This window comes from Petaurus breviceps, unplaced genomic scaffold (assembly GCF_028583685.1).
Source record: "Petaurus breviceps papuanus isolate PSGF00001 unplaced genomic scaffold, PetGlider_PUasm1.0 305, whole genome shotgun sequence".
NCBI classification, from domain to species: domain Eukaryota; kingdom Metazoa; phylum Chordata; class Mammalia; order Diprotodontia; family Petauridae; genus Petaurus; species Petaurus breviceps.
Genome location: NW_027186060.1, coordinates 53,107 through 71,731, shown reverse-complemented (window position 1 = coordinate 71,731; position 18,625 = coordinate 53,107). Strand labels below are relative to the sequence as shown.

Genomic DNA, 18,625 nt, shown 5'->3' with positions numbered 1-18,625 from the left:
TAAGACATACAGGTGCAATTGACAAGAGAAATTATTATTAATTACCTGAAACACTACACAAACTCTGGGAATCAAAGAAGTAAGAATGAAAACAATTTGGAGGCAGCAGTGAAGTTATCAGACTAGCGGAATTACTTTAAAATGACCAATTTTGACAATTATATTTAAATAGCTACTTATTAAGTTGCTTCTGCCATTTTTATGAAAAGGAACAGTAATTACAGCTAAAGATACAAAACTGGTCACATCCTTTGACCCAATGGTCACAGTACTAGGTCTGCTTCCTCAATATGTTACTGAAAGCAAAGAAAGCATGTTCACTAAAATGTTTCACAATAGCTTTCTGTGAAATAGCAAAGTACTGAAAATCTATAGGTCCAATGAGTGAGTTATGGCTATGTAAGTCCTGTCATATGAACATATTGCTGTGCCTTTATAAACATAATTTGAAAGCATAAAGAAAAACTGGATGACACATACCATGATGGAATGAAGAAAGGGAAATGAAGTTTGGATATTTTTTAAAAGTAATAGCAACAAAGTAATATAATTATAAAAACAAAACACAGGGAAATATCAGAAGAACAAAAATTGTCATTATTTAATGTCTTAAGTAATGTACTTATTTTTAAATAAGAATAAATTCATGAAAGTGAAGTAGGAGAATATCTGCTTACAAGAAGATAATCTTCAAAGAACAGGAGAGAAATAACTGCCTTATTTAAGGCAACAACTTTCTTTGAGAGTTGAGGCATATTTCAGGAAAGACATATATAAAAATAGTAACTTCTTGAGGATAAAAATGAAGTTTGAAAGTCTCAGGTCTTCTCAACAGGCCTGAGAAGCTTTCAGAGGCCATTTGGTCCAACAATTAGTAAAGCTTTGATTTAAATGACCAACAGATCTCTAGTTTGCAAGGACCCATCTGCTTGAATTTTATGTATTCACCTGGACAGCTGCTTCTGGGAACATCTGCCTCTGGCACCCAAAATGCTTCTTTTTTTTCCATCTGGTAGATCAGATCTGGTTTGGAAACTGCAAATCCTGTTCAATGAAAATGTCCTAGGGTGTCATCTCAGAGTTCCATCACAAAATAGGTAGAATAGTCCATATTATAGAATTCTGTATTATATAACAGAAATATTCCTTCCAACTCTTAGTAGAAAGATGGGTAGATAAGATTGCCAAATATATCTTATACCACCAACTGGTTAGCTTATTTTGTTTTGAGATTTTTGTTTTTCAAAGGTGGGGCTCAGTTGGAGAGGTGGAGGGAAAAGGAGGGTTTTAGGGTTTTTTTGTGTCAGGGAGAGGAGAAATTACTTTTTTTTTTAAAGAAAGTATCCATAAAACTTAATAAAAGATTTCAAAATTAGTTTAAGCCCTCTATGGGGAAAATGTAGGCCTGCTAGGAAGACCTCAAGCATTGTACAAAGGACTACCAGAGGACAGTCTATATTATGGGAGAATGGATTAGAGTAGGACTTATGAAAAAATGGTTCAATTGCTCAGACAATGGGAGAATCATGTATGATAAAATCTCCTCTGTCCTTAAAATGAAAACCTTGGTCTTGAAGCAACAGAGAGGGGAAGATATATTCTCAAGGATAACAACAAAAGAGGAAATCAATTTCCCAGCATACCAAGCAAAGACCTTTTCCCCTGGAAACAGGTAGCACAAATAATCTGTCTCTTGGCTAAAAATGCCTTAGGAATATTTCCTCTTGCATACAAAAGGATAACAGTTAATATCTGGAAAGTTATCACATTATGTATCAAGAGTCCAAAGGGGTAGCTATTCTTACCCAAAGACACCAAGTTCCTATAGTTCTCCAGCATCACATCCCTGTACAACTTTTGCTGAGATGGGTTCAACTGTCCCCACTCCTCACGGGTGAATTCCACAGCCACATCCTTGAATGTGAATGATGCCTGAAATACCAACAACATTTGTGCTTATCCAGCTGTAGCTCTAATTGTTATGAATTTCAAGTGTAAACTGCTTGCCCAAAAGCTGAGGAAACATCTGAGTCAACCACACTGACTCCATTTGGTGATTCAATTCTACAGGCAGCTCAGTTCTTTTTCTGTTCAGTTATAGGTCTTGTCCAACTTCTGTCCTGTGAGAAAAAATTGTTCAATTGTGGGAATTGAGAGAAAACCTTATTGCCTTGGTTGAACCTAGCCCCATGTGGCCAGGAAACCAGATCATCTCTACCTGCTGTTTAGAGACCCTTAACTAAGGACCTGGGTTATGCTGATCAGAAACCCAGTCAAATCTAAAAAGACTGATTGATGTAAGGAGTGCTCACAGTTCTACATCTCAAGCAAACCATATGGCTTCTCTGAAAACTGGCCCCACACTGAACAGTTCTTAAATGTTTCCAAGTTCCTTTCATTGTATACAGACACTTGGGAGCAGCGGGACATCTCTTTTCTGTTTGTCCCTTGAGAGAAAGGGGAAAAAAAAGTAATTTACACAGTAACTTCATTACCTATTTAAAAGGAACAGCAAGTTGTACATAATAGATCTGCAGTTTTCATATGCAATCATCTTTTTTATCATACTGTTCTGAAATGCTTGTTTCATTCCATAAATTCCAAAGGACATGAATAAAGTTTTAGAAAACAATTCCTCTCTGATTAGTTTGTAAGCTCCTTAATGGCAGGAGCCATTATTATCATCCTTTATATCCTAAACACTGGCACAGAGCCTGTTACCTGTAGGTGCTTAATAAATGCTTAGTGTTATAAACGGTTCCAAAGACACTAATTTTAAATGTTTGGGCTTTGTCTTTGGTTTTTTTTTTTTTAACAGTGTACCCCCATGGTTCCTACTTCTGCCCTCTGAGATGAAGCAGCAATATGGCTAATTCCTTTTCCATTTGCTGAAATAAACAATGAAAATGAAATAGTTGAAGATCACTATTCTGTGGTCCTAAGTCTTCTCTTCCAATCTCTACAAGCCCAGGTCCTTTGACCAATTAACCTGATCTTTTCACAACTAAGACTGCTACTTCCCTTTTTTTCATTCCATCTCTGTATTTCTTAAAATGTGTTGCTCTGATATCGACATGAGTGTGTTCAGTGTTCCTGGAACCCTAAGAACAAAGGAGACCATGGAAGACTATGATCTCCTATCTCTAACAGCATGTGAACAATTTTTTACTGCTAAAAAAGGGTGTTAAAGGACCATTACTTTGCAATTCATATATTTAGAGCTGGAAGAGACTTTAGAGTTGAATTTTCTCATTTTCTATATTAGAAAAGTGAGGCCCAGAGAGAGAAAGTGACTTGTGCCCTTTGAGACCAGGACCTCTTGGCTTCAAATCGAGGTCTATTCTCATTATACCATGTTGCCATCCCCTTTCTGCATAACCAGACCTAGCCAACAATTGAGTTTTTGCAGAAAAATACTCATAAGAATACTCTCTGGGGCAGCAGAGAAATGGAAAGAACTAAATTCTCACCAGTAAAAGACAGCTAGAAACAAATGGCATATGGGGGAGGCTAGATGGCACAGTGAATAGAGCACTTGCCCTGGAGTCAGGAGGACCTGAGTTCAAATCATGCCTCAGACACTTAACACGTACTAGCTGCTGTGTGACTTTGGGCAAATCATTTAACTCCAATTGCCCTCCAAAAAGCAAAAAAAAAAAAAATTGGCACGTGAATCATAGTCATTTATGTGCGTAAAAATGACAAATACAAGGAATTCTGAGAAGCAGTGAAGATATGCATGAACTGACACAGCATAAAATAAGCAGACCCAATAGAACATAACCCGGAAAATTACAGAAACATAATTTTTTAAAACCTGGAAAAGATTCTGAATCACAAGTAACTGATAACAAAAAGTTGAACATATTGCTTACCAGACTTATGGACTGGTGGACAATTTACGAATGAATAAGAGATATACAGCAAAGTCAGGTATAAAATAGATAATTTCAACTACATTAAATTAAAAAGGTTCTGCAAAAATAAAATAAATATAGCCAAGATGATAAGAAAAGCAGTAAAATTTTTTATAGACATTTTATTAGATAAAGGTCTCCTAGCTAAACTATATGCTATAACATATGTAAACTACTTTGTCAAGCATATAAGAATGCGAATCATTCCCCCAATTGATAAATGGTCAAAGGATATGAAGAAGCAGTTTTTGAATGAAGAAACCAAAACAATTTATAGTCATGTAAAAATGCTCTAAATCATTACTGATTAGATAAATGTCAATTAAAACAACTTTGAGATATCATTTTACACCTCCTAGTTTGGCTAACATGATAGGATGGAAAAGTGACAAATGCTGGAGGGGATGTGAAAAAACTGGGCACTATTTATATAGGGGCACTCCCAAAACGAGTCAGCCATTGTGGTGAGCAATCTGGACTCACACACAAAAGCAATTAAACTATGCCCTTTGTCCCAAGGAGTCCACTACATGGCCTATCTCCAAAGATGATTAGGGATAAAGGAAAAAAAACTCTTTGTGTTCTAAAATGTTTATAGCAGCTCTCTTTCTGGTGGCCAAGAACTGGAAATTGCAGAGATGTCCATCAGTTAGGGAATGGCTTTATCAAGTTGTGCTGTATAATTGTGATGGAATAGCACTGGGCTATGAGGAATGATTAAGCTATGTCATTTTAGAAAAACACAGAGAGGGCAGCTAGGTGGCACAGTGAATAGAGCACCAGCCCCGGTGTCAGGAGGAGCTGAGTTCAAATCCGACTTCAGACACTTAGTACTTAGTAGCTGTGTAACCTTGGGCAAGTCACTTAATCCCAATTGCCCTGTCTTCTTCCCTCCAAAAAGACCAAAAAATGTAAATAGAAAGTTTCCAGGCAGCTTTCCCTGGAGTAAGAGGACCTGAGTTCAAATGTGGCCTCAAGACACTTGACACACTTAATAGCCCTGTGACTTTGGGCAAGTCACTTAACCCCAGTTGCCCTCCAAAAAGAGCAAAAACAAAACCACAGAAATACTTCCATGAAATAATAAAGACCAAAAAATAAGTAGAACCAAAAGAACATCACATACAGTAGCAGCAATATTCTGTTCAGAACTACAACGTGTGAATATGTTACTTATCTATTACAAATACCCAAATGAACTTTGAAGGACATGTGAAGAAAGAGGCTATCTGCATCCAGAGGAAGACCTGATAAACTGAAGTATGCATGGAATAATTTCACATGGAAACAACAAACACACCCCATGTCTAATGTTAGCCATCTCTAAGGCTGAAGTGGAATGGGAGGAAAAAAAGAACTTTACTGTATACTTGAAAGGAATAACAAGTTGTGAACAGTAGATCTGAAGTTTCATGTACAATCACCTTTTTTATTATGTATGATGGAAATTCCTGTTTTCCATAAATAAAAATAAAATTATAAACTATAGCCACTTCTGATAGCAGAGAAGATGGAGACCACTACAGGAGAATGTTTTATGAATTGTCAGATAAAGTCAGTATCATTGGTATTTTTGTGTAAGGACTTCTCTGGTATAAAGGAGGATTAAATTTGGAGGGTGAAGGAAAGAAGTCTTTTTTTTTTTGGAGGTGGGAAGTCAGGGCAAGTGGGCTTAAGTGACTTGACCAAGGTTACATAGGTAGTGTGTCAGGGTGTCTGAGGTCACATTTAAACTCAGGTTCTCCTGACTACAGGGTCGGAGCTCTACTCTCTGTGCCACCTAGCTACCCCTAATACTTATTCTTCATACTCTAGGCTGGTGACTATCGTCCCTGGGGAGCTAGTGATTTAACCCCTTTCCTCCAGGTTGACAGTGGCCTGAATCCAACAAGAAGGGACTTAGGAAGGATCAATGTAATCTGCACTTTTGGCCTAACTAAGGCACTAACAGAAATCTAACTTCAGGACTTTGCTGGACAAGTTCCTCTCCTCTTCTTATGGGAGTGGCACATTGCTATTAAAAGGAGAAGAATGGCTTTTTTGGGGTTCCAATGTGCATGATGTCATTGTGACTGTTTTGATTACAAGTTTGTGTAGGAAGTCTCAAAACAATCTACCAAATAATAAGAAAATGACAAAAAATATATGAAAATTTGAACTACATAGGGGCCCTGATTTACCAAACCTAATATACTAAATTCTCATTTAAAACAAAAAAGACCCAACTAATCAATAAGGGAATGATTATTTGCATTAATAAGAGGATTCATGTATTAAATGAGTATAAAAGGAGGTGCTTTGCCTGATGAAAAAATATTATGAAAGAAAATTAAAGGTCCTATAAAAAAGTCCTATGAAAGTCCTATAAACTTCTCTCATGTATTTAAAATATGATTTCATTAACACAACTGTTCATGGACATGCCATTTACAGGGAACAAGGTAAAATGAAAACTATTCTTTAGTTTTCTCACCTTTAGGAAAGCTCCTACCTAGGGGGAGGGCCTTGGAGCAGGAAATTATCTTGTGATTTTTAGAAGGGAGAATTTTTTTTAGAGATTTAGATTCAAAAGTTTAGGATAATTGTTAATAGCTAGAAATGAGCAGAATGCCCACACCACATCACGTCTTCAGTGTAATTTGTAATTATTGATGGTTTCTTTTTAATTTCTATTTATTTTTGGGTTTTGGAGGGCAGCTGGGGTTAAGTGACTTGCACAAGGCCACAAAGCTAGTAAGACACCCTTTTTGTTTTAATTTCATCAGTGTTATGTATTAGAAATGGGGTTCAGTCACTCCCTTAAGCAAGGAAACTTGAAGTGAAGTGAGTGAAGGAAGCATTTATTTACACTCCAGAGGGGAGGCAAGCATACAGACAGAGGCTAAACTGAGTTTCTATGCATTAGTCCTACCTGGCCCCTCCCTTCAGAACTGGGATTGGTCCCAGCTCCTCTGGGTTACAGTCTTTCTCACCCACCCATTACATGTGCTCCTGATCAAGATCCACCTCCTGGTCATGGGTAGCCTGTGAGGATAAGGAGGCTCTATTTCTAAGCAGGGTATATGCATGAAGGCTATTAGGCATGTGCAGCAGTTAGGTCTCAGGGGCCAGGAATAAAGTCTGGAGGTCAAGCCGTGCAGCCAGGTTGGCTCTAATGCCAGCTTCACTATCTCTAACATGCTTGAGCTAGGAGGCCCTGAACTTCCTTACAAGACAGAACATGCTTATTGGCTAACATTGTATCCCTTAGCAAACCTCTTGTACAGCAGTATCTGTGAAAGCAGGACTCCATATATTACTAGACTTTTTTTCCTCACATTTTGTATATGTCGGGGGTCAGGAGGACCCTGAATTATTTAAAACTATTCAAGGAACAACATCTTGTTGTCAGAGCCTACATGAGTCCAGACACCACTCCATGGGGCAGTCATACTAGCAGTGGACGGAGTAGCTGTCTTAGGGAAAAGGCCACAGTATTTAGAGGGACAGGGAAGAAGGAGGCCACAGAATTGTCCTAGCATAGAACATCTTCCCTTGTTTGAAAAGATTAGTTCCAAAAGAGCAGTAAAATAGCCTAAGAACTTGGTTTACTAAGAAAATATCTGCTCCTTTAGGATGCTTTAAAAAATAGAGCAAACCTGGGAAAACTTTCTAGATGACCTGCATAGCTTCTGGAGAATTGTCCTAACTATTCCTGTAAGATGATTCTAAAGCACTGGAATCTCTTATAATAAGTCAAAAGCCCATTGCTATGTATCATAGGATCATAGATTTAGAACGATCTGGGATCTTAGAAGTCATCTATTACAACCTTCTAATTTTGCAGATGAAGAACTGAGGTCAGAGAAGGGGAACAATTTCCCCAATTTCACAACAGGAGTAAGTGAAAGACCCTGCATTCAAACTCAGATCCTCTGAATAGAAAACAGGCCATTTCTACCATTCCACACTGCTTCTTTTAAGAGGAGATAATTAGACTGAATAGGATTTCCTCCGTGTAAACACTTGACTGTATGTGTGTGAATATATTAATCTGTATGAAGGCAGCTAGACAGCTCAGTGTAGAGAGTCTTGTATCTGGAGTCAGGAAGACTCATCTTCCTGAGTTAAAATCTGGTTTCAGATACTACAATCTGTGTGACCTTGGGCAAGTCACTTTTACTTTACCCTGCTTGCCTCAGTTTCCTCTTCTGTAAAATGAGCTGGAGAAGGAAATGGCAAACCTCTCCAGTGTCTTTGCCAAGAAAACCCCACCTGGGGTCAAAAAGATCCAGGGGGCCTGAAAAGGACTGAACAAGAAACCTGTGTGCACACATGTACCCGTCTACATATGCATATACATACAGAAGGAGGTCTAGGCTCAGACATTTCAAGATTGTGGGGTCTACTGTGTCATTTAGCTCTAAACAGGTGATTCCCGGGGCCCACAACCTCCAGGGTCCCAGCACAGGACGAAGAAAGCCTCCCACCTGATCAGGTCTTCCCAGGAACTCCCCCTCCCCCACGCCCCCAGCGCTCACCTTTCTGGGCCGGGGCCTCAGCACAGGAGCCATCCCCTCCTCCTGCGGGCTCCCACCTGGGGGGCAGAACTGGGGAGTAAAGAAGGGGTGTGAGGATGGGGGACTGGGGACCCCACTTCTGCCCGGGAGAGGGCGAGCAGAGCTGGGTTGGAAAGGGGTCGGAAGGAGGCCCGAGCTGGGGTCTGCCCTGGGGGGGAATGAGGACCCCTGCTTCTGTTGTGGGGAGGGTAAAGGAGAGGGAGGGCGGTGGAGGGGTAGAAACTGTCATTTCTCTCCTTGGGCGGGGCCCAATATCTCTAGGGACAAAACTGGAGAACTGACACGTGACGCTCTCAGCAGGGGGGAGCGGACCCCTGATAGCATCAGGGAAAGCTTCCCGGAGGAGGGGGTGCCCAGGAGGAGGAGATGAGGCCACGGGGAAGGCCGGAGGGAGGACCAGCGGGACACACACCGAGAGAACTTGCCCTCGGAGCCTGGGCCCAAGGGAAGGACGGAGGACCTGACTGGGCTCAGGGGAGCAGCCCTGAATGGAGGAGGATTAGAACCCGCCCCCCGCCCCTCCCCCCCACGGAACGCCCAGGAAGGCTTCCGTCCTCCACTGTCGGCTGCCCCTCACCTGTCACACTTGAGCTCAGGACAGAGGAGTGGTAGGGGCCGCTATCAAATAAGGAAGAGGTGAAGAGAAATAAGGAAGAGGCAGAAGTGCTGTAGGAAGATGGAAGTCCCATCCTCGGCCCTTGGGCTTTGAAAAATGCCCCGAGAGGGGGCGGCCAGGTGGCGCAGTAAGAGCAGTAGGCCTCGGAGTGGGGAGACCTGGGATTGGTTCCGGCCTCAGATACTTAACACCCACACAATATAACGGGCCGTGTAACCTAGAGCAAGCTACTTAACCCCAATTGGTTAAGAAAAAAAAATGCCCCGAGGAGCGTGGTCTTCTGGGAATCGTAGTCTGAAGGCTTGGGAGACGTCTGCGCATGCCTGGGCTTCGGCCCCTCCCCTGCCTTAAATACGGTTCCGCCTCTCTGGCCGTCCCGCCCCCCCTTTCCTCCCTCGGAGCCCCGCCCGCTCTGCTCTTCCTCCTACCAGGTGAATTCTCTTTGGTAGAAGGACTGAATGAGCCGACATCCACCTGGAGCTTCCCGTGTTCCGGGCCCTGTTAATTATTTGACATGAACTTTACTTCGGGTCCGCACTGTGTGGGGTGCGGAGACCCTAACCCAAACTGACTACTCGGAGACCTCTCAAAGTGAAGGTAGAAAGTTTTATTAGAATTTCGGGAGAAGCAGGTGGTCCAGTCACTGGAAATCCAGGAGGAGGAGGTCACCCCACAGAAGCAGAAGCCGGGTTAAATAGACAAGGCTTACCCAGCCCAGCCAGCATATCCCTCTGTGCAGAGCATTTGTTTGTGATTGGCTTTTGCGGCTACTTTTCCCTTGTATGGCAGGTGAGGGGTTAGTGGGTGGACTAAGGATGAAGTAATTTCTACAGGGGAGGGGAGTAAGGGTGAGTTTAATTTCTAGGAAATTGAAACTGAGGCCTAAGGCTTCAGCTGCTCTAGTTAAATAGTGTCTGAGAAACCACATTGTATTCCTTTCCACACACTCCCCCCTCTTCTGTAATATATTGTGGTTTCTCATTGGAAATTTCTCAGCATTCTTTCACATTCTCTCTCCTCAAACAATTGAAGCATATTTTCGCAGTGTTTGTCCACATCATCATTCCCCTCTGGTTCGTCCCTGGTGGCAGGCACAGTAGGTACTGGCTCCCAACCTTGTCCTTTTAAAACCATCAGTCTAACTCCTTCCATGGTCTTTGTTTCTAACCTGATCATTTTGACAAGAGCATTTTGTACTATATTAGTGATTAATTTGACCATACATGGGAGGCATACAGGAATCAATGTAATCTCACTAAAAGCCTGTTTCCACCAACTTCCTCCAAACCAGGACCACCAAGATGTATTAAAAGAAGATTTCCAAATTTGTATGGGGACATGTGCTAACCTCCGTATATCTTGTGTAATTTCCTTTACTACCACTCACTCCATTATTGTCGATTCTCATGCAGCAATTGGATAAGTTGAGTTTCCCACATACCCCTCCTTCAGCCAAGAGATAATCCAATATCAGCCTGTGTTGGAGTACAGCCTCTCAGGTCTGTGTAGCTTGGTCAGCTAGTAAATCCAAAGCCTTGGCTGTTTGATTAGTAATGAATTCTACCACTGCTTGAAGTCTAATTATTCTATTCAATAAGTACACTGGAGTTCTATAACCCCAACTCCCATCTTGAGCCCAAGTTGCTGGTCCATAGGTCTTAATGATTCTCTCAGGGGGCCATGAATCCCCCCATCCATTAGCGTCTCCAGACTGGGTGATGGAAGTGTCTATACTTCTTTTAGACGTACTCAGGTTGTCATACAGTGGGATACTTAATTGACTTTCCATCTGGTTCGGGAGAAAGAAGAATTTTGGTCTAATTAGTCCAATATAACAACTCCCTGTCCAGTCAGCTGGAAGGTGGGTATAAGCTGTTGACCCACAAACCCAGTAGTGGCCCCACAGGGCTGGTTGTTTGTGCCAAAAGATACGGGAGCTATTTGGTGTGGCAGGGTAATATTGCATGTCCCGGACCCCTAAGGGACAGCCCACATACCTTAATCTAGAGGCTGAAACATACTAACACTAACATAATTGTCTAGACTTCTTCCAGACACAACTCTTAATGTATTCTTCAAAGTTTCTATGTCTTACTCCAAAAGTTTCAAAGTACCCAGACCAAGTAGCATTGTACCATCTCCAATGAAAGAATAACTCACTCTTTGTCCCTGTTACATTACGTTCTTTACACCATGCTATTCTATAATCTCCAGAGCAGTTGCTTCTTGGGTTACCCCCTACCAGTATATATGCACATCCTTGTTCAGTATTTTCGTTGGTACAGAGTACCCACCTACCATTATTTCATTTAATGTGGGTACAATTCCATCTCCCTTGGTAACTGGTACAATCATGAGTCTCATGCCCTATTTTTCTGTTATAGGAATATTCACAGGTACTGCCCCTCAACCATATTCCTGATTTAGATAATATTTGATTTAGACAATATTTTCCAAGAATTACGCCAGCTAGTGACCATTGATGTTCCTCCCAGTCTGGCCAGAACCCAGTACCATTATGTATTGTTGATTTATTACTCAGAATCCATGCTGGGGACAAAGGACAGGAACCCAGGGCCATTGTGCTAGCCTCTCAGGCCCCCCACATATCCAACAATTGGTTAGATTGAAAACATCAACTATCAGATTTGAAAAGTATTTGCTTCCCACTGGGGATCAGGAACCAGCCTACGAGAAAATAAGGGGAAGATAATTAGCAGAATCCAGCACCGGATTGACATTGTCTCCATGGCCCCGCTGGGTCATAGAGGGTAATATTAGGGGTCTGTATTATGTGATGCAGGAGGGTAGTCCAGCAAAAGATCTTATCTAAGACTCCAAAAAATACAAGCCCAATTATTGTTCCCCAAATCAGTACACACACTACAATTTTATATAAGATATTCATCAAGCTTCCCTATTAACCCACCTCAGGTGGACATAAAGGTCATCTGTGGGTTCAGGGTCTACTGTCCATTCCTCAGGAGGAGAAATTGGTCCTTTTACCCGAATGTGATGAGTCCAGCCACGTTCTTGTGTCCTTACAGCAGTGTCTGATGTCAGGAGGATTTGGTAGGTTCCTTCCCAGGTTGGAGTCAATTTTTCTTCTTTCCAAGTTTGAATCAGGATCCAGTCTCCAGGCTGATACTTGTGCACAGTGAATCCTAAAGGTGGGGTCTGAGCAATAAGTCCTTTTAATTGTAGTTCATGTAAATGCCTAACAAATTGCAAAACATTTTCTAATAAATAAATCTTTGGTATCCAATATAGGATCTATACCTTTTTCTCCTCTCCCTCCTGAGATATGGATGCCCATATAACAACTCATAAGGTGATAATCCTATATCCCTTTGAGGTTTAGTCCTAATTCTTAGTAGGGCAAGGGGAAGACACTTGGTCCAAGGCAACCCAGTTTCTAGGTTCAATTTAGTCAATTGTCGTTTTATTTCTTGATTCATTCTTTCTACCTTGCCTGAGGAGGGAGGGTATAAAGGGGTGTGGAACTCCCAAGAGATCTTCAGAGCCTGCATCAGACCATGGAGAACTCTTGCTGTAAAATGGGTGCCCTGATCTGAATCAATGTGTTCCACTATTCTATACCTAGGGATTATGTTTTCCAATAGAATTTTGCCCACCCCTGGGGCAGTTCCCCGAGAAGGGAAAAGCCTCAACCCATGAAATCAGGTGGTCCACTATGACCAATAAATATTTGAGGCGGCCCACTGGAGGCAATTCGGTAAAGTCTACCTGTATACTCTGAAACGGTCTCAATCCTGGGGGCCTTCCTCTAGCCTGGACTCGGTTCGAGGCAGCCTTATTTGTCCTTCTGCAGATCAGGCATCCCTCCACCAATTGTTGAGCCAATGTGTAGAGCCCAGGAGTCACAAAGGTAGTGAGCACAGCATCACACAGGTTTTGGACATCCCAATGACTGCCTTGATGCAGATAACATAAAATTTGCCTCATACCTGCTTTGGTCAGTACCTCTCTGCCATCTTGAAGAAACCATCATCCCTTGTCATCTTCTTGGGCACCCAAATCATGGGCCTGTAATTTCTCCTCCTTGGTAAAGGATGGGGAAGGTGGATTGGGTGGCAGAGCAGGGATTAATACCATCATTCCTTCACTATCTTCTCCTTTCCCTTCATACCCTGCCTTCCTCACCTCTTCATCTGCAAGGTGGTTATCCCTGACCTCAGATATTCTCCCCACCTGATGCCCTTTTACATGTACAATAGGAACAGTCTTGGGTAATGTTAGGTTTTGCAGTACCTCCATCAGGAGGGTTGTATGAGCCAATTCCTCTCCTTTACTATTAATCATTCCCCTTTCCTCTCATATTTTCCCAAATATATGTGCCACCCCCCAAACATATTTAGAATCTGTAATAAATTGATCCTTCCTTATTATTTAGCAGTTTCAAAGCTTGATTCAGAGCATACAATTCACAGGTTTGCACTGACCACGCCCTGGGGAGACTTCCAGCTTGAACTAATGAATTATTGTCTCCATCAACTATTGCATATCCATTCAGTCTCTTCCCTCCCAAAACTCAGGATGACCCATCTATAAACTAGTTCACCTCTTCTAACAATGGTGATTCCTGCAGGTCCCCTCAAACTATAGTTTGGTATTCTGTTAGGTCTAAACAATCATGTTCACCAACTGTATGTTCCCCTATGGGGGCAGAGAGGAATTCAGGTGGATTTAAATTGTGATCTTGGGCTAGGACTAAATCATCTTTTCCCAGGAGTATGGCTTCATACTTCAGAATTCATGAATCGGTTAGCCATCTACCTGCTCTTTGGTTGAGGATAGTTCTTACTTGGTGGGGCACACTGACTATCAAAGAGCCTCCAAATGTGATTCTCTCGCTCTCTTCTACTAGTAGGGCTATAGCAGCTACAGCCTGGATACAAGTAGGCCAGCCCCTGGCCACTGGATCTAACATTTTTGATAGGAATGCCACAAGGTGTTGCTGTCCTCCCCTGATTTGAGCCAATACTCCCAGTGCCATACCTTTGTCTATATTCACAAGTGAGAAGGCTTGTCCAAAGAGGGCAATATTAGAACAGGAACCCACATCAGCCCTTTAAACTGGTTAAAGTTCTCTCTTGTCCCCAATCTATTTCTTTTAACCTTTCTTCCTCTAAATGATTATATAAAGGTTTTGTCAGAGCTGTGTAGGAGTCTATCCAGCTTCTACAATATCCCACCAGCCCCCCAAATTTTCTAAGCTCTTTCTTTGTCTTGGGCCTCTCTGTATAATTCCTTCTATTCTTGCAAGATCTAACTTCTGTCCTTTACTAATCAAATGCCCTAAATACTTCACTTCTCTTTCCACAAACTGTAGCTTATCTTGTGATACCTGGAAACCCTGGTTTCCTAAAAAGTTCAAGAGTTGTATTGTAGTAGTACTAACAATTTCTCTTTTCCCTGTTACAAGCAAGTCATTTACTACTGAAAAACCTTTGTCCTGGTGGGAGCTTCAAAACCTTCTAATGTTTGTTCTAAAACCTGGCCAAATAAGTTTGGGGATTCAGTGTAACCTTGAGGTAAGACATACCACCGGTATTATTGCTTCCTGCCAGTGTCTGAGTCCTACCATTCGAAAGCAAATATATCTCTATTTCCCACATCCAGTGGGCAGCTCCAAAGGGCATCCTTCAGGTCCACCATACTGAGCCATGAGCTGCCCTCTGGAATTTTTCACAGGATGGTATAAGGGTCAGCACCACTGGATGAGAAGGTAGGACGATCTTATTGATTTCCCTCAAATCCTGAACCATCCTGTTTTTCCCATCCTTCTTCTTAATGGGGAGAAATGGTGTGTTAAAAGGAGATATACAAGCTTCAATAAACCCCATTGACAACAAACCCTCAATTACCAGCTTGAGGCCCCGTCTGCCCTCTAACCAAACAGGGTACTACCCTAACCACCATAGATGGATCTTTTAGCTTTATCTTAATTGGGCTAATATCTAACTTCCCTGGATTTGTAGGGCCTGCCCAAACCTGGGGGTCTGTTTGCTCTTTGACTTCCTCCCTCTGACAAGAACTCTGGGAGGTCCATGTGAGACCAGGCTGATATTGAGTTTGGTTATGAGATCTCTTCCCAGGAGATTTACTCCAGCCTCTGGGACTAAAAGCAAGCTTTTGTGGGTCCTTATATTTTGGTATTCTAATTCCAGCTGTTCAATAATTGGAACATTAAAATTTTATCCTTTCACCCCGGTAATAAGTAAAGTTCCTGAAGAGAGAGTTGCTCCCTGAGTCCCAAAAGTCCCAAAGTCCACACTGCACTGACCTCTCACTTTGTTCTTAGCATCTATGTGTTCTGTATGTGAATTCTAAGGAGCCTTTTAATCTGGAGGAAAGTGAACATGCAGCCCTGTGGCTATTTGGGGTAGGACAATTTGCTTTAACAGAGAAGAACAGGGAGAAGCACAAAAAGAAATCAGAAGAACAAGAACAGAGGCCCCATCCCTAGGACCCCTTCCTTTCCCTACCCCCACTCTACATTCCTCCATCATTGGGACTTCCTAGCCCAGCTTTGGCGCCTCCTTTTTTGCCCTCTCCAAGGGAATTGAGGGGTGAGGACTTAATTGACTTGGGCAGGCCAGGCACTCCTGTACACTGCCCTCTCTGGAGGGAATTAAAGCAATTAATAAAAGATCAAGAAAGTTTTCCTTTCCATGGGCAGACAGAAGCTGCTAAAGCTTTTCCTCCTCAGGAAGTACAGCTGGCTCAGGGGATAGGTTATGTAAATGCCCCCTTAAGTAGCACTGAAATTAGAACTTTTAAGAAAGAAATGAAGGAGTTAATTGAGGACCCCTCAGGGGTAACTGATGAGGTTAATTAGTTTTTAGGACCCAATCTGTATACCTGGGGGGAATTATTATATATCTTGGATATATTATTTACTGGGGAAGAGAGAGGACAAATTAGGTGGGCTGCTATGCAGGCTTGGGATGAATCCCCGCCTATGGCTCAAGGGGGTCTGAGAGGAGAGGAAAAATTTCCTTTCCAAGACCCCAATTGGGACCACAATAACCCCATACACAGGGGCCACCTACAAGATCTTAGAAACATGGTGATCCAGGGAATTCAGAATGCAGTGCCTAAGAACCAGAATTTAAACAAAGTACAGGAAATACAGCAGGAGAAAGATGAGGCCCCATCTGCCTTTCTTTTTTTTTTAATTTTTAATTTTTTTTCTGCCTTTCTTAATAGATTGGAAGAAAACATCAAAAAATTCTCTGGTCTAAGTTTAGATGATCCTATGGCCCAAGTGTGGTTAAAGCTGTATTTTGTAATTAATGCTTGGCCAGACATTAATAAAAAGTAATAGAAAATTGAAGAGTGGCAGAATAAACCAATGGAAGAATTATTGAGGGTAGCCTAGAGGGTGAATGTTGCCTGAGGGGATGAACAGGATAAGTGCACCCATAAATTACTCCAGGAATATCATAAAATGATGCTTCAGGCAGGGCAAGTGAAAAATCCCCAGGGAAGTCAAGGGAGCTGAAGAGGGAGAGGGCGGTGCATGGCGTTTGGGTCCCAACCTGGAACTCACTGGGAAAATGGAAATAAGGGGGGAATATCTCATGCTCCTCATACTTGTTTTGAATGTAACCAGGAGGGACACATGAAGTGAGACTGTCTGGAAAAGGGAACAAAAGATCTTCTCCCTTTTAGAGATCGAAGACTAGGGATGTCAGGGGTTTACAGAGACAACCCCCCCTCCCCCCCCCAGCCCCTTAGATATTTAAGGGTGCGGCCCAACAGGGAGGAATTTGTTTTTCTGGCCAATACTGGAGCTACTAGATCATCTATAACCCCGCCAGCAAATCGGACTAAATTGTCAAATGAAAAGTTACTGATTTCTGGTGTTAAGGGGCAAACCTTCTCTTTCCCTCTCACAGAGGTACTTGAGTTTGAATACCAAGGGTTGATTGCCCTGAATAGGCTATTATTAGTTCTGATGCAGGAATAAACCTTTTAGGGTCGGATTTACTAACCAAATTATCCATCCAGCTGATTCCCTTGGGCCCCAATATCATACCCCTCAGGCTGTCTTTGTTAAAAGAGGAAGAAGAAAACAGGATAAATCCTGAAGTTTGGGCAGGTCCTCCCAATCGAGGTAAAGTCAATGTGACTCCTATTAAAATAAGACTGAAGGATCCCATTGATGGGGGAGGGGATCCCAATAGGTTCAGCAGATATTCTGATCTTATCCAAGACCAGAAAACCTGCAATAGCATCTGGAAAGAATTCAAGGTCTCAGGCTTAATTGGAGTGAGAGTTGTAGAAGTTTATTGTTAAGCTTCCATGAGACCTGAGCAAGAGTCCTTTAGGGGACTTGCGAGTGAGAGGGGTACATGCTTTTACCTTTAAAGGGTAGGGCTGCCATTGTCAGGGCTGACCAGATAGGAGGGGCCTGAGTGCATAGACAAAGGTCAGAGCTGACCAAGAGGAGCATGTGAATAGACAGTTTAGATAAGATTTGGGCCAGGTCGTTAAGGAGACAAAAGGCAAGGATAAAGGAGGGTGTGAGCCAGGCCCAGAAGAAATGAAGAGATTAAGTAAGAACAAAGGGGTCATAGGGTGTTGCCTAGATGGAATGTGGGATAGGGAGAAGGGGCAGATCTCAAGGGTGGGAAAGAACAAATTGCAGTTACAAGTGAACAGACTGGTTTTACAAGTTGGTTTCACAAATTGATCTAGACCCCAGGTACCCCATCACCATGGTAACAGTAAGGGTGAAACAATACCCCATTTCTCTCAAGGGAAGAAAGGGACTCCAACCCCTCATTCAGGGTCTGATAGAAGGAAAACTGGAATCCTGTATTTCCTGCATCAACACACCCATCTTGCCAGTAAAGAAGGGGGGTGGCACATATAGATTAGTACAGGATTTGAGAGAAATTAGTAAGATAGTATTCCCTTCTTCCCCTGTGGTTCCAGACCCATATACCATCATGGGAAAGATTCATGAATCTAGTCAATGATTTAGTGTAATAGATTTGAAGGATTGAATTCTGGGCTTGCCCTCTAGATTTAGAAAGTAGGGATATCTAGCTGTGAGGTCTTCCACCCAGCCTGCACTTGCCTCTCCCCTGCCTCCAGGTGTGGCACCACCTCCTTTCTCTTTTAAGGGTTTAAATTTGCCACTTCAAAGTTCGCCATGGATGATGATATTGAATGTGCAAAGCTGGCTTTGCAGGAGACGATGCCCCTCGGGCTGTCTTCCCTTCCATTGTTGGGAGCCCCAGACATCAGGGTGTAATGGTGGTTATAGGCCAGAAAGACAGCTATGTGGGGGATGAGGCCCAGAGCAAGAGAGGTATTCTGACCCTGAAGTACCCCACTGAACATGGTATTATCACCAACTGGGATGACATGGAGAAGACATGGCATCATACTTTCTACAATGAGCTCCATGTGGCCCCTGAAGAGCACGCTGTGCTACTCACAGAAGCCCCGCTGAACCCCAAAGCCAACAGAGAAAAGATGACTCAGATTATGTTTGA

The 18,625-nt window shown here is 42.5% G+C and overlaps 1 protein-coding gene and 1 long non-coding RNA gene across 2 annotated transcripts in view; one reads left to right on the top strand and one right to left on the bottom strand.

Moving 5' to 3' along the window:
* Positions 1–9,344, bottom strand: part of LOC138167787 (zinc finger protein 585B-like) — a 73,642-nt gene extending 64,298 nt beyond the window's left edge. Inside the window, 4 exon segments of the mRNA XM_069096751.1 lie at positions 949–1,044; positions 1,806–1,932; positions 8,438–8,506; positions 9,054–9,344. Coding sequence (XP_068952852.1) covers positions 949–1,044; positions 1,806–1,932; positions 8,438–8,470 — 256 coding nt within the window. The 5' untranslated portion in view covers positions 8,471–8,506; positions 9,054–9,344.
* Positions 1–18,625, top strand: part of LOC138167790 (uncharacterized) — a 57,935-nt gene that overhangs the window by 8,635 nt on the left and 30,675 nt on the right. The window lies entirely within an intron of this gene.